Source organism: Engystomops pustulosus, chromosome 6 (genome assembly GCF_040894005.1).
Source record: "Engystomops pustulosus chromosome 6, aEngPut4.maternal, whole genome shotgun sequence".
NCBI classification, from domain to species: domain Eukaryota; kingdom Metazoa; phylum Chordata; class Amphibia; order Anura; family Leptodactylidae; genus Engystomops; species Engystomops pustulosus.
Genome location: NC_092416.1, coordinates 55,438,276 through 55,454,309, shown reverse-complemented (window position 1 = coordinate 55,454,309; position 16,034 = coordinate 55,438,276). Strand labels below are relative to the sequence as shown.

At 44.2% G+C, this 16,034-nt stretch overlaps 1 protein-coding gene across 4 annotated transcripts in view; it reads left to right on the top strand.

Annotated features, from left to right (window-relative positions):
- The window catches only part of LOC140135114 (putative oxidoreductase YteT), a 125,915-nt gene that overhangs the window by 57,778 nt on the left and 52,103 nt on the right, over window positions 1-16,034 (top strand). For 3 of the 4 annotated variants that reach the window (XM_072156178.1, XM_072156183.1, XM_072156179.1), the window contains 3 exons: window positions 54-127; window positions 1,472-1,531; window positions 3,014-3,121. In XM_072156178.1, the coding sequence (XP_072012279.1) occupies window positions 54-127; window positions 1,472-1,531; window positions 3,014-3,121 (242 nt within the window). The remainder of the gene's footprint in view (window positions 1-53; window positions 128-1,471; window positions 1,532-3,013; window positions 3,122-16,034) is intronic. The other variant, XM_072156182.1, reaches the window with a different exon arrangement.

Sequence of the window (16,034 nt, the reverse complement as noted above, 5' to 3'; positions counted from 1 at the left end):
AAATGAAATATTTTACGGGCAAAATCCCAAAATAATATAGGTTTTCTCTGCAGACTGGAGAGAAGCTGTGAAACTTGAAAAATTTGCAGATGCAGTGATAATCGCAACCCCGGACAGACTACATAAGGTAAAGTTTCTGAAATATAGATCCTTATATTAGTCATACAGTCAGCAGGTGCAAAGGGAGGGGGGGGGGGGCTTGTGCCATGAGGACCCTGCACTCCTTCCTGCAGCTCTCTCCGAGTGCACCATAAGCATCTGCTGTAGGCCAAATTCCCTTTCATATCTACCATCTCCCATGGTGACCTTAATACATCTCTTGTTGTGAAATGCCAACCAGATGGCACACAAATGTACTCCACAACCCCCAACCCTGCACCTGCAGACCCTACAACAACCATTGTAATTCACCAGTTTTATGTGTCAGCATTTCATTTTTACTCTACTTTGAAGTTACTTTACTACTATATGAATGTTTTTAAAAATTTTTTTAGTTTTAGTAATTTGGTCTAAAGCAGTAGGCAAAAAATACAGTGACAAACTGTATAGGAGACAGGACAGATTTTGTATTAGTGGCCCGTATGGTTTGGTTGTAATCCATAATCAGGAAATTTGTTCCAAGAGGAGCCATTAACTATCGGACACATATGAAAAATGGTATTCTGCAATAATTTGTCGGATGAGTTTGCATACTTGATCGAACAAAACCATCCGTGATATTCAGATTCATCTCACCTATCCATTGAAAAGGTCATTAAAGGGGTTGTTCCAACTATTTAAGTTGCAAATTAAAGGGAAAAATTTCTTGACTTCAGATCTCCAAAAGCAGAAATTAAACAAATTTTTAATTCCATCAAATTAAAACGCATGATCGAACAGAGGTTCATTGGTGTAGGCCCTGTTTTTATTCTTTATTTTTTTAAATTTTTCTTTATATAGCGCACACAGATTACACAGCGCTACACAGAGCTTACCAGATCAGTCACTGTCCCCATGGGGCTCACAATCTAATCAACCTACCAGTATGTTTTGGAGTTTATCTCGTTTGCACCTGTCTCTGGGTTTAATCATGTCATGAGATTTTGCTGCACAGTGCTTTTTCTGCAAAAGCACTGTGAGTGCAGGAGATAGGTGAGCGTTGTGCTCAGCAATTACCAATACTCCGATTCAATCAAATCGAGCAGTTGGACTCATGCTTGAGCTGTTGCTCCACCCATTAATGAAATCGCGACCCTGTTCTCTGGACTACTATGGGTCCCATTCTTGTGCTCATTGGGGGACCAAACAGTCAGACCCCCATCGATCAGCTTGTTATCCCCAAACCTGTGAACAGTGGATAAATATTTGGGACAACCCCTTTGAAGTGTTGTGTGTGAGGGGTCTGGCTTCCACTGATTAGTAGAGCAGAGAGGCATTGGCTCTACATTTTGGTACTTTACTAATAAATACATTTCTAAATTGTCTGTTATAGGACCCAGCGATAGCATTTGCAAAGAAAGGATATCATATTCTCCTGGAAAAACCTATGGCTGTAAGTTATTACATGTAATATGTACAATGTATCCCTGTCTCTTCTGCTTCATATGCTTCCAGAGGTAAGTGAAGTGTGATTTGGCCATTGTGGATCCACCCATACAGTAGAATCACACGTGACAATTATGTATCATACACTTCAGAAACCGTCCCAGCCCCATTCAGGTGAATATGCCTTCATATTAAATGATAGACATTTGCTGGTTCAGTAAAACCCATGTATGAATATCACAAGCCTTCAGGCTCATCATTCTAAGACTAAGTTGAAAGGACTGTTCTGCTGCATGTTATTGTGGGCGAGATTTCCATTAATTACCTAAATACTACAAACAACAGATGTCCTGTTAACAATCCTACATGGTCCGGATATAATGGAAGTATTGTAATCTCCATCTATATAACTAGATGGGAAATGAAATTAAATGAAACTTGTGCCATAACCTTTATATCTCTGTTAGATTTTTTTCTTTAACACAAAAGGGGAATTGTTATAAAAGGGCAACTTTACCAATTGGGCGCTAGTTGTAAATGAAAGGGGTTTCCCCATCGCAGACTAAGGCCACTTTCAGTATTTGATCCGTATGTTGCATCTTTGTTTGAAAGCCAAAACCAAAAGTGGACCCTACACACAGCTTTAATAAAAAGATGTGTATCTCTTCTGTGTTCTAGACCCACTTCTGAGTTTGTCTTACAAATACTGATGCAAAATACTGCACACATACTGACTGTGTGAATATGGCCATACATGTCATCTCTGGAGATGTGCAGAATACGTATCCATCTTGAGAGTGAGAGTCAGGGAGCCCCCTTCCTCAACTGATGTAAATGGGTTGGTATCTTTTAGACTGCCCTTTTCATTTATTTGTATTAAAGTTCTGAGAAATGCATTTGAATATGAGTTTATAGCTCGTGAGCCTGGTATAAAGTTTCAGTAACACTATGATGAATATGATGCCCCTAGTAGATGATGTAGCCATTATCAATTGGAAAGCCACTATCAGAAGACCTTAGGTCGCATTCACAAGCTGCATTTGGATTGTGTCTAAAAACACAATTCAAACACAGCGGGGAGGAGCTTCTCCCGATCGCATATGGGCTTACACCTTAAGCGAACTTGTCATTTATCAATTTTAGTTGGTGATAGGTTCCAATAACCTATGCTATACTGATTTAAATAATGCGTTCTCAGCATTTTGAATCATTAATTACTTTATGAAACTTTTTTTCACATTACCTGTCTCCCAGCCAGCAAAGTGTGAGGAGGAAGGAGGGGGCAGCTGCAGCAGTCTGTGTGCCTGTGTCTCCTCATTCATTCTTCATTTACTCCACACCATCCACTCATCATCCCCCCTCAATGCACATGACAGGAAGTGGGGAGGAGGATGGAGATGGATGAATGTGGAGGAGAGAAGACTGACAAAGGCAGACACAGGCTGCTGTGTGTGTGATGTATGCTCAGTAATAACCTTCTTTTTTCCAGATTGATCCAGAAGACTGTAGAGAAATAGTTAGAGCTTGCAAAGAAAATAATGTAATTCTTGCTGTGGGACATGTCATGCGATATCATCCTGTTTCCAGGAAAATAAAGGTAACTATCCTCCCTAACATTTTTGCCACTCTGCCCCACATTTATTAAATAAATTGCACATTAAAATGTAGAGCAATTTGCTATCTTTTTGCAACCTTTCTGTCCAGTTTAGACGTTTAGTTTTTAGGATCCAGTTTAGGGGTTTTTAATCCTAGTGGAGGGGTATTCTGTTCTTAAAAACTTCTTAATTTAAAGCAGACCTATGCAGTGCTGATTTTAATAATGCCTTTGTCACCATTGTGAATCATTTCAGCACTTTATTTAAGTTTAATTCACATTACCTGGCTCCCTACCACCAGTGTGTGGTGAGGTGAGCCGCATCTTGTGTGTGTCAGTATCCTCTCCTCCATACTCATCCACCTCCCCACTTCCTGTCATGTGTAGTGAGCAAGCAGGGGAGGGAGGGGGGTGGTGTGGGCTAGAGGAATGATGCATGTGGAGGCACATGCATGAGGCAGGGAGCCAGTTCATGTAAATGACTGAAACTATTCAAAATTCTGACAAAGACATTTTTAAAATCTGCATAACATAGTCTATTGGAACCTGTCACCAACTAAAAATTACATTCCTGCTGATAGGTTTGCTTTAAAGCAAAACTGTAAAGCTGTAGCGATTTTTACAAATTATTATATGTGATTCCCTACTTTGTGTTGCTACTCTTTTTCATTCCAAAGTTATGGCATTTTCTGTTCTGAAACTGTTTGACAAAAAGCTTTATCACCAGAGGTGAAGTCGATGGAGACTACTATCTGTCAGTCTATGCCCTTAAGCTGAGGCCAGTTAGCTTGCCCACAGATTCCATGATGCCTTGTGTTCTCTCTCAAAGTAATTTAGCATTAAGTCCATTTAGTTTCCCACATGTAAATCCACTAAACACTGTACAGTGCAAATGCAGGATGTATATGGTGACCAGCCTGGCAGCTTCCATCACATGGAGGAGTGGGGTACATGCAACTACTGAATATAGGTAAAAAAGATAATAGGAAAAATTGTTTCACATCCCAAGAGCTATTGATTTGTGAATAATAAAAAAAAACCTTTACAGTTACTCGTTAAGTATTTTTAAAATTTTGCATTTATCAATTTTGTTGCAGGGTTTGTGTTTTTGGCGCACAAATTGTAAGGTAATTTAGACTGGGATGTTAGATTTTGGCGCAAGATATTACTTAATTACTTAGACCAAAAATGGTCTAAACTAACTCCAAATTCATAAAGGTGAAATAGAATTCAGTAGACCAGTGTTTCTCAGTGTGCGCCAAAGACTCCACCAAAAACGTGTCTGTAGTGTCAGAAAAGGCAACATCGTGTAGAAAGGAGAAAAATGCCAGCTCACCTCCACAAATCGACCGGACCCGGCACGGGCCACCCTCTGCTGGGGTAGGGGAATGTATAGCAAACAATTGACGGTCCAGCCAAGGTCCACGGTCTTAAAAAGTTTTTCTTTATTGGAGCATATATGGCAATAACAAATCCACTCAGAAAGACGATAATCGCCTACGCGTTTCAGACAGAATCCCTGTCCTTAATCATGGCTAACAAACAATGATACACATCCCACATATAAAGGGGAAAACCCCACCCTACGAACCGCCCTCCAGCCTACATCCGGTTATATTAACTGCTTCGTTACGTCAAAAGACCGGGTTTGTTAGGATTGACATTGCTGACATGTATCGTAAGGTCTGGTTATTTATACAAGATGAGAAAACACATACAAATGTCATGTAAAACATATACAAACATAGACAATATACATATTATAAAGATAAAACATTATGTACTAGAGTCATAGAGTGTCTATATGAGCGGCTGCTCAACATCCCGGAGACAGAGTTATGGGTCACATGACCGATCACATGGTACGGGCTCGATGTGAAGATTACAGCCGTCGCTAAGGAACGTACGGGAAATCTCACAGTGTAATTGAAAGTCACATGACAAGTCATGTGATGGAGACTCGTTGAAAACATCGAGGCCGCAGCTGAACAGCACGAAGACCACCGGTCATGTGAGAGAAGGGACCAAGACGTGGCCTCAGCGACAGCGCAGGTAAGTGGAATTCCATACAGGTCACATCGGCGGCGCAGCAGGGATCCATTGGTCCAGTGTAAAGGTGAGGTACCAGTAAAGTGACGGGGATCCCATGCGGCACAGTGGAAGCGGCCCGATGGAAGGTCCATAAGGTCTAGGGATGACAAATATAAAGATTAAAAGACATTCGGGTGCATTAAAATATACTCCTAATCGGTGGGGTATACTGGATAGAGAACTGTAGAATAAGTCAGGCATGTAACTGCGGTCCTTACAGTGAACAGGTGAAAATCAATGAATACGTGGTAGGAAGCTGTATGGCCATGTGTGGCCTCGGGTATGTCAATCAAATATTTAAGAGTCATTGGTAATAATACAATAACTCTTTTTTGAGATTAAGACCTGAGGGGAAACAAGTATCAAGTGAAAACATCCAAAATGCCTCCCTATTGGCTAGGCGTGTTCTGACACTACCACCCCTGACATTATTTTTCACTTTTTCAATAGCATAAGTGCTAAGTGTTTTTGTTTCACCATGGTGGACTCTAATAAAATGCTGGGATGCGCCAGATAGGTTCCGACCTTGTGGATTCGTGATGTCATGAAGATGTTCTATAAACCTCGTCTTAAATTTCCGGGAGGTCTGACCAATATACATTAGATTGCATGCTGTGCAGAGGATAACATAAATTACATTTGCAGTGTTGCAATTCAAAAAGTCCTTGACCATAAAGCTGCGACACCCTTTGCTATCTGTAAACTGTTTCTTTTTGTTCCAAGCAAAGGTGCAAGTTGTGCACCTGGCTGCGCCACATTTATAGAAACCCTGGGAGGAAAGCCAAGTCGCTTTGGGCTGTGTAGTATAGAGTGAAGGGGATAGCATATTACCCAAACTTTCACCTCTTCTGGACACAATACGGCACCCCTTGTTGAGTATCCGCTCAAGAATGGGATCGGCTTTCAACAGGGGGACGTGTTGTTGGATAATATTTGAAATGGCATTAAATTGAGGGCTAAATTGTAGGACAAGTGTTGGGATAGTGTTAGGTATTGGGCCTGTCGTACTGGATAATTGTTGTGGATGAATAAGCGAGTGCCTACTCTTATTGGTGACCCTATTATGTGCTCTGTCCGGAGTCTCATTACCCACAATTTCTTTATGTTTGACAACTTGTTCTATCTACAGACAAAGGGAGTCAGCATGGGTGCCAAGTTTTCCCCATCTCTGGCCAATTTGACCATGTCATGGTGGGAGGAGAGTTTCATCTACTCACATGCCAACCCGTTTTTTGGATCCATGGAGTGGTATGGCAGGTACATCGATGACATTCTGATTATTTGGAGTGGTGATGTGCCTGCCATGCCACTCTTTGTGGAATATCTCAATGACAATGCATCCAATCTACAGTTCACTTTTGTCACACACCACAGTGAAGTTTCATTTTTGGACTTACATCTTACAGGTATTGTCGGAGAGAACATCATCTCTAACACCTATCGGAAACCCACAGCCGGCAATACGATACTGCATGCCAAGTCCCAACACCCAGCACACACCATCCGTGGAATCCCAGTGGGTGAGCTGACTAGATCTAGGAGGAACTGTAGTACCAATGCCCTCTTCCAAACTGAGGCTATACAAGTCTGTAAGAGATTAAAAGAGAGGGGTTACCCACAATGGACTCTGGACAGAGCACATAATAGGGTCACCAATAAGAGTAGGCACTCGCTTATTCATCCACAACAATTATCCAGTACGACAGGCCCAATACCTAACACTATCCCAACACTTGTCCTACAATTTAGCCCTCAATTTAATGCCATTTCAAATATTATCCAACAACACGTCCCCCTGCTGAAAGCCGATCCCATTCTTGAGCGGATACTCAACAAGGGGTGCCGTATTGTGTCCAGAAGAGGTGAAAGTTTGGGTAATATGCTATCCCCTTCACTCTATACTACACAGCCCAAAGCGACTTGGCTTTCCTCCCAGGGTTTCTATAAATGTGGCGCAGCCAGGTGCACAACTTGCACCTTTGCTTGGAACAAAAAGAAACAGTTTACAGATAGCAAAGGGTGTCGCAGCTTTATGGTCAAGGACTTTTTGAATTGCAACACTGCAAATGTAATTTATGTTATCCTCTGCACAGCATGCAATCTAATGTATATTGGTCAGACCTCCCGGAAATTTAAGACGAGGTTTATAGAACATCTTCATGACATCACGAATCCACAAGGTCGGAACCTATCTGGCGCATCCCAGCATTTTATTAGAGTCCACCATGGTGAAACAAAAACACTTAGCACTTATGCTATTGAAAAAGTGAAAAATAATGTCAGGGGTGGTAGTGTCAGAACACGCCTAGCCAATAGGGAGGCATTTTGGATGTTTTCACTTGATACTTGTTTCCCCTCAGGTCTTAATCTCAAAAAAGAGTTATTGTATTATTACCAATGACTCTTAAATATTTGATTGACATACCCGAGGCCACACATGGCCATACAGCTTCCTACCACGTATTCATTGATTTTCACCTGTTCACTGTAAGGACCGCAGTTACATGCCTGACTTATTCTACAGTTCTCTATCCAGTATACCCCACCGATTAGGAGTATATTTTAATGCACCCGAATGTCTTTTAATCTTTATATTTGTCATCCCTAGACCTTATGGACCTTCCATCGGGCCGCTTCCACTGTGCCGCATGGGATCCCCGTCACTTTACTGGTACCTCACCTTTACACTGGACCAATGGATCCCTGCTGCGCCGCCGATGTGACCTGTATGGAATTCCACTTACCTGCGCTGTCGCTGAGGCCACGTCTTGGTCCCTTCTCTCACATGACCGGTGGTCTTCGTGCTGTTCAGCTGCGGCCTCGATGTTTTCAACGAGTCTCCATCACATGACTTGTCATGTGACTTTCAATTACACTGTGAGATTTCCCGTACGTTCCTTAGCGACGGCTGTAATCTTCACATCGAGCCCGTACCATGTGATCGGTCATGTGACCCATAACTCTGTCTCCGGGATGTTGAGCAGCCGCTCATATAGACACTCTATGACTCTAGTACATAATGTTTTATCTTTATAATATGTATATTGTCTATGTTTGTATATGTTTTACATGACATTTGTATGTGTTTTCTCATCTTGTATAAATAACCAGACCTTACGATACATGTCAGCAATGTCAATCCTAACAAACCCGGTCTTTTGACGTAACGAAGCAGTTAATATAACCGGATGTAGGCTGGAGGGCGGTTCGTAGGGTGGGGTTTTCCCCTTTATATGTGGGATGTGTATCATTGTTTGTTAGCCATGATTAAGGACAGGGATTCTGTCTGAAACGCGTAGGCGATTATCGTCTTTCTGAGTGGATTTGTTATTGCCATATATGCTCCAATAAAGAAAAACTTTTTAAGACCGTGGACCTTGGCTGGACCGTCAATTGTTTGCTATAGTGTCAGAAAAGGACCAATATTGTGGCACTGACACTTCATAAATAAGTATAACAGGCACAGCAAGAAAAAAAATATGAAAAACTGTTGGAAAGTTGTAATCTGTCCATAGTTTGTCATAGGTGAGTAGTGAGATACTCCATTGATCTTACATCCTTTACACAGGTGTGTAGGTCCATTGCAGATGGTGGCACTGTGGGATCCCAAAATAAAACTGTTAAGCTTTTAGCTGCAGTAAGGACATGCGGGAGCAGCCTGGCCCTTGGACCTCTAATAGAGCTTGGTGGTACATTTAGAAGGAAAGTTGCCGGTTCTAGGAGGATCATAACCCCTGTGGAGATCTGGGAACTCCCGACCAAAAATGTGGTAAAATAGTACATTCCTATAAAATGATATAACATTAGTGCCACATCACCAGCATAAGTTTTTTTCTGAAGAAGTTCTGGAATGTGATACGTGGTCATACATTATCTTCAATTGATTTTCTTTATAGTGGTTGCAGATAGCAGCCTTTTTGGACCCTTGACCATATAATTTGCCACTGTTCTGGTGTGAATTATCTGCCCAGCCAAATTTCCCAGCATTGCATTGGACAATTTTGTTATGGGGAGAGCTTGACTTCAGCACGGACATCTCTGCCTGTATAAGTTTATACAACTGATTTGCATATTAGTTCAAAGTAGATTGTCTGCATGATACCTACCACCTTTCTGGGCCATAAAGAGAGCATGTGCAACACCCTCGCCGATGCAATGGCGAGATAGGGTTTGCGAATACGTCCCACCTGCATGTAATCCCATTACACCACATGGTTCTGATAGGACATAGGGATATTGCAGTGGTGAATCCTGCCTGGCAAGGCAGAGGTTAAGTATTTTGTATAATGCCAGATGCTGTTATCCAATGATATGTGTTACATCCTGTGCTCTGTAAGCTGAGATGTGATTGGAGGAGCAGCCACCACCTGACCAAAGGGAGGTAATAAAACCTCTGGCCAGGAATGTTCTGGAGACTAGATTATTCTAGTAAGGATTCAGAGAGATTCTGTTGTAGGAGAATCAGTGAGTGAGTGAGTAATCTCTGTCTAGCCCATACCAGAGCAGGAAGAGCTTAGCCCCTGCCTCTGAAGAGTGGAGCATTAGACTAGAGTTAGTGTAGTGAGGAAAAGGGGTATCATCTTACCTTTGAAGGTGATACCTGAAGCCCTACAGGACAAGCTGAAGCTTCCTACCAGGACACAGCTGCCTCCCAGCCTGCCCTCTACATCCAGGCTGGTGAACTATCTCCTGAGGCTCCCTCCAACTCACATCTCGGCACCCTACCTACCTGTTAAAGGCACGTTGCTGCGGTTCCTGCCGGTTCAAATAAAGAACTGTAAGTTGTTTTCTTCAACTTCTGTCTCCGTCTGGTCCCTGCTAATACGGCTGCCTTCATCACCGGCACCCTGTCCATCACCCAGAGACTCACACTCGGGACATTAAGGGGTTGCCCCAGGGAGATCCGCTATCGCAGCCTCTCCCTCATCATTTCTTGCCAACACCACCCTGCTGGAGACCTGCCAGGCTGTAGGACAGCCCTCCGGTTCCCCCGTACCAAGCACCGTGACAATAGCATGCTTAGGCCGCAACCGCCAGCCACTCCGGTACAGCGGGCCCCGGCTGTCTCCAGGCCTCCCCTTTAAGGCTAGGCCCCGGTGGGGGATGTTGCAAGTGGCGTCACGAATCACAGGATATTTACTTCTGTGCCTTATCCTGGCACTAAAGACTGTACTTTGTTAAGAAAAAGACTGTGCTGCCTAACCCTGCTGCCATCCGGGTTTAGGCCCAAGTGATTGTGTGTTTCTGGATTGAACTGTGTTAATGCTGCCACGTGCTGTCGAGCGCCGCTCCAGCACTCAAGAGGTTAATCCCTGCAAGAACTGTACCAGCTCTGCTACATCCGGCGCTGCCGCGCCTGAAGATTTTACCTCACGAAACTGTGGCGCAGCAAGTAATTCCAGCCCGCCAAAACTTTCACTGGCGGGAAACCCAGAGACATCGCTAAGCTCCGCCCCCTGCGCGTATGGCGCGAATCCTGCCTCAGCGCGCTGTGGCGCAGCAGAAAATTCAGCCCGCCACAACTCCTGGCGGGAAAGACTCAAGCTCCGCCTCTGGCGCGAAACTCTCCCGCGCTGCAACGCCAGTGAGAGCCCACGAGGTACCTCAGAGTCAGCGCAGCCGCCATCCAGCATCAGAGAGGTTAATCGGCCATCTTGGATTTCTCCACGTGCTGTCTTCTGTCCTGCCGACATGCCGCACAGCCTCCGAGATGAAGAACCAAGTGTCGTATGGCTTTCCCACGAGCCTCGGGCACCTTCCTCTGCTGCACCGCTTACTGCTGTCTCCCGTACGCAGTCTTCAATGGCGGATTCTCCACAGCGGCTGCCTCCTCCGATTCCGGACCTCCTGAGGACCACCGCGGATGTGAGTACCATGGCCCCCAGGGCCTATATCACAGTGACTGTGACTATATCTCCCTTAGCCCCGGCTGGGGTACAGTCCGGCCTCCCTGCAGAGGGTCAACATCTCCCCATAGGAGGCCCGGCTACAAAAGGGACTCTCTTAAAGGGGCCTGACCCCTTATCTAATGCTGCTGACCGTCCTGCGGAGTATCCAGGACCACCTGCTAAGAGGCCCAGGCTGTCCGGTGAGAACGCCCTGCCAGCTACAGAGGTTACCACCGCCAGCGCAACAGCGCCCCCAAGAGCTACAGGTCAGTCCAGGAACAACAATCCTTCAGCTGTCAGCAGTGAAGAAGTTACAGCTCCTGCGGTCATCATCATGCGCTCCACAGCGCCCCCAGCTACAGAAGGTCAGCCAGAGAAGTGCCTGTCTCCTTCCTTTGCTGAGATGCCTGCCACCGCAGATGACCTCCCTGCTGTCCCAGCTCCAGCTTCTGGGTGTTCCATGTCAGCAGTTCCAGTGTCTACCACCAGATGTCTTCAGGTGACAGATCTCAACACTGCTTTCTTCACCCAGGCTGATGATGTCCCTGCTGCAGTTCCTGCTTCCATGCCTGCAGCCATTGCTCTTGAGCAGCAAGATTAACCCCTGAAGGGCTGTAGCCCTCTCCAGGTACTATGTCCTTTGTACATATTGTGTGTATTTATCCCCATATCCCTATAGAGCCAGAGACGTTCCTGAGACTCTTACCCTTATTTATCTCAGTCAAGAGACTCTCCTTGAACTGCCTACTGTCATGTGCTATGATAGCACCCTTCCTCTGCCACAGCAGGGATTTCTTCGAAGGACTCTGTCCCTCTCCAAATAGAGGAGACCCTTTGTTTCTTCAGTGCACTTTTCCCCACCTCAAGGGCTGTACCCAGAAGATGGACTTTGTCAGTAGAGACCTTCTGAGAGACTTTTGCCAATCTCCGGGAAAAGTTGCTATGTCTATTGACTTATTATTTTGCACTTAATGCCTTCCTTTTTAGGTATGGACATTCTGCTTGCACCTTTTTATGCCTTTTCTTTGCAGGAAAAGAGACATTTGCTATCTTGCTACCCTGAGTAGCCTATCTACCTCTGTAACGTTTGCAATGTTACAAGATGTGTACCCATTGGGCTCCTAAGCCAATGTGAATTATCCTGTTGCACACTGTCATATATGCCAGTAGTCTGCATTAACCTTTTCATAGGCTTTTCAGGTTGTAGTGTGGCTGTGTCGGACCGTCTTTTGAAAAACACTGACCGCTACCTGATCCCTCAAACCGAGGTTTGCACATGGGGGTAGTCCGTAAACTGCGGGTCTTTAGGGGACCGGGGGTGTTACACAGTTAGCACCTGGATGCCACCCATACATGGGTAAGGGTACCAGTCAGGAGGTACTCGTGTCGCATATGCTAACGCTATGCAGGTAGACACCTTATATAATTGCCGCCAGGGAAGAAGCGTTGATAAAACAAATATACAGGCCTTGGTGCAAGGAGTGGATTACAGGACATGACACCACACCTTTCCTACTGTACAGTTCGGTTTAATGGCGTCAGCGACCAACTGTCATACAGCTATATGTTTTTTTTTTTGTCTCAGTCCGACACCAACCCAGGTGCCTGTCTCCAGGACCATGGGCGGTTTGTCCCTACACCTCACATAGCCTGCACTTCCTAGAAGTGCCCTTAGCCCCCTCTGTGCCCCAAACCATCTGTAGTCGAGCCGAGGGCGGCTCTTTCAATTGCCCCCGGGGTATGCAACACCCTCGCCGATGCAATGGCGAGATAGGGTTTGCGAATACGTCCCACCTGCATGTAATCCCATTACACCACATGGTTCTGATAGGACATAGGGATATTGCAGTGGTGAATCCTGCCTGGCAAGGCAGAGGTTAAGTATTTTGTATAATGCCAGATGCTGTTATCCAATGATATGTGTTACATCCTGTGCTCTGTAAGCTGAGATGTGATTGGAGGAGCAGCCACCACCTGACCAAAGGGAGGTAATAAAACCTCTGGCCAGGAATGTTCTGGAGACTAGATTATTCTAGTAAGGATTCAGAGAGATTCTGTTGTAGGAGAATCAGTGAGTGAGTGAGTAATCTCTGTCTGGCCCATACCAGAGCAGGAAGAGCTTAGCCCCTGCCTCTGAAGAGTGGAGCATTAGACTAGAGTTAGTGTAGTGAGGAAAAGGGGTATCATCTTACCTTTGAAGGTGATACCTGAAGCCCTACAGGACAAGCTGAAGCTTCCTACCAGGACACAGCTGCCTCCCAGCCTGCCCTCTACATCCAGGCTGGTGAACTATCTCCTGAGGCTCCCTCCAACTCACATCTCGGCACCCTACCTACCTGTTAAAGGCACGTTGCTGCGGTTCCTGCCGGTTCAAATAAAGAACTGTAAGTTGTTTTCTTCAACTTCTGTCTCCGTCTGGTCCCTGCTAATACGGCTGCCTTCATCACCGGCACCCTGTCCATCACCCAGAGACTCACACTCGGGACATTAAGGGGTTGCCCCAGGGAGATCCGCTATCGCAGCCTCTCCCTCATCATTTCTTGCCAACACCACCCTGCTGGAGACCTGCCAGGCTGTAGGACAGCCCTCCGGTTCCCCCGTACCAAGCACCGTGACAATAGCATGCTTAGGCCGCAACCGCCAGCCACTCCGGTACAGCGGGCCCCGGCTGTCTCCAGGCCTCCCCTTTAAGGCTAGGCCCCGGTGGGGGATGTTGCACATGATCTGGAAGGCGTTCATCTACTTACTACTGACAGGTTCTCCTTCAATTTATATGTAAATTCCTGAATATTAATGTTGGCTCGTTTTGTTAGTTTATTCTGGCAGGATCCGACCTGTATTGCGTGTAGAGGCATACAGTAAGTTAATATAGTGACATCTTACCTCACTGACTGCTGAGCTTTGTACCTTCCTGTTTGATTGATAGCGGGATATTTGCACTAGTTACTCATCTGTAGACAGTTGTTATGTAGCTGGTAAATATACAAACCCACGTATGATAAAAGCATGTCAAATCTATATTATCTAATTTACATGGTTGATATAAAATAATGGCATCTGACTATGAGAATAATTCTGAGGCAGGTGTAATAGGTATTATCTTGAGGCTGGCATGAGCTATGTGTATTGTCAGTATTGACATCTGGGCTGGACCAGAAGTGGTTTTGAGGGTATGTACTATATATATAGAAACGGTGATAACAAACTGTAATTTTAGCAAACCATTCACCTATGTGATCATACCATAACTATTGGATTATTTTTTTACTTCAGGAGGCTCCTTAATCAAATCTGTAAGCCGAGAAGTTAAAAGATTTGATGAACACACACAAATGTGTGTTTGGTAACCCCCCCCCCAAAAAAAAATATTAAGAAACACCCCCAACTAAATTAGTAAATAATACATTTACATTGTAAGGATGAAAATTTCCAGTAAATATTACTTATCTTAATCAGTGATGTAAATGCAAAAGACATAAAAACAATGTGAAAAGTGTAAAACGCATCACATGTATAGTAACTAAATAACTTTTACAGATCATATAAAAAAACAACACCCTTAGCATTCCAATAGATTATCAGTAATTCCCGATGGAGACTTTGTACTCTCTATTGTTCCAATGCTTCTAAAATTAAAAATGAATTTTACTAATAGTCTTAATGAAAATCACCTTTTGTTTTTTGTTTGGAGCTCTTACACAAATCTACTTGTTTCCATGGTATCAGACCACAAACAAACCCTGTGTAGTCTGATTCGGCAGAGATACTCCCAGTTATTCCTCTCCTAATTTTTAAAAACACACATTGGGGGTCATTTACTAAGGGCCCGATTCGCGTTTTCCCAACGTGTTACCCGAATATTTCCGATTTGCGCCGATTGTACCTGAATTGCCCCGGGATTTTGGCGCACGCGATCGGATTGTGGCGCATCGGCGCTGGCATGCACGCGACGGAAATCGGGGGACGTGGCCGAACAAAAATTCGGAATTTGGAAAAACCGCCGCATTTAAAAACCAAAATTGTGTCGCTTGGGACGCGCTTACCTTCACCTGGTAGAGCTCGGTGTATTCCGGCGCGTTCAGTTGATTTTCAGCGCAGCAGCGGAGGAACTACCTTCATAAATCCCGTCCGGACCCGAATCCTGTTCAGAGAACGCGCCGCTGGATCGCGAATGGGCCGGGTAAGTAAATCTGCCCCATTATGTCAAAGATCTATATATAATATATTATAATATATAATAGATGAATGGATGGGATATACAGTGTGACAGCAGGACCACACATAGTTTATAGATTGTTATCATACAAAGGCTTAGCTCTTCATGATAACTGTTGTAGCCAATAACTATACACTTACACACTATCCCACATTAATGGCTGTTACAGTAGAACTTGCATGAATTTGCATACTCCAGAATCTTCTAATAGTGCTAATGGGGGATTTTGCATTGATTTCAGGCCAGTTTCTAGCTCGTAAATGACATTGGGGAACAAATAAAATATTTTTTTCATTGTACATGGAGTCTTTCACCTGATTCAGGGTATTTTTGCACTGCTGATTCCAAAAATACCTTCCATTTTTTTTACTAGCAGCTCTAGTTTGAGATGTCGAGCATTTCCATCTAGAAAGAAGTACAATGGAAAAACAGTAAGGTGCATGATGGGGTACATATAAAATGGCCGATTACTGGAGTGTCCAGTGCAAATGTCCAAGAAAAACTTAATGCAGGAAATCACAGAAACCAGGTTTCAGGGACCTGATGTAAAATTTCTACAGCCATAAATATGACATACATTTCCAAAATTTCTTCAGCACAATATTAAGTGACCACAAGTTTGTGCAGCAAAATGACATATTTTAATCAGTTAACATTCATTTCCGAATTTCTTTAGCATGATAGCATGATATTGACCTCAAGTTTAAACTAGAGCTCCAAA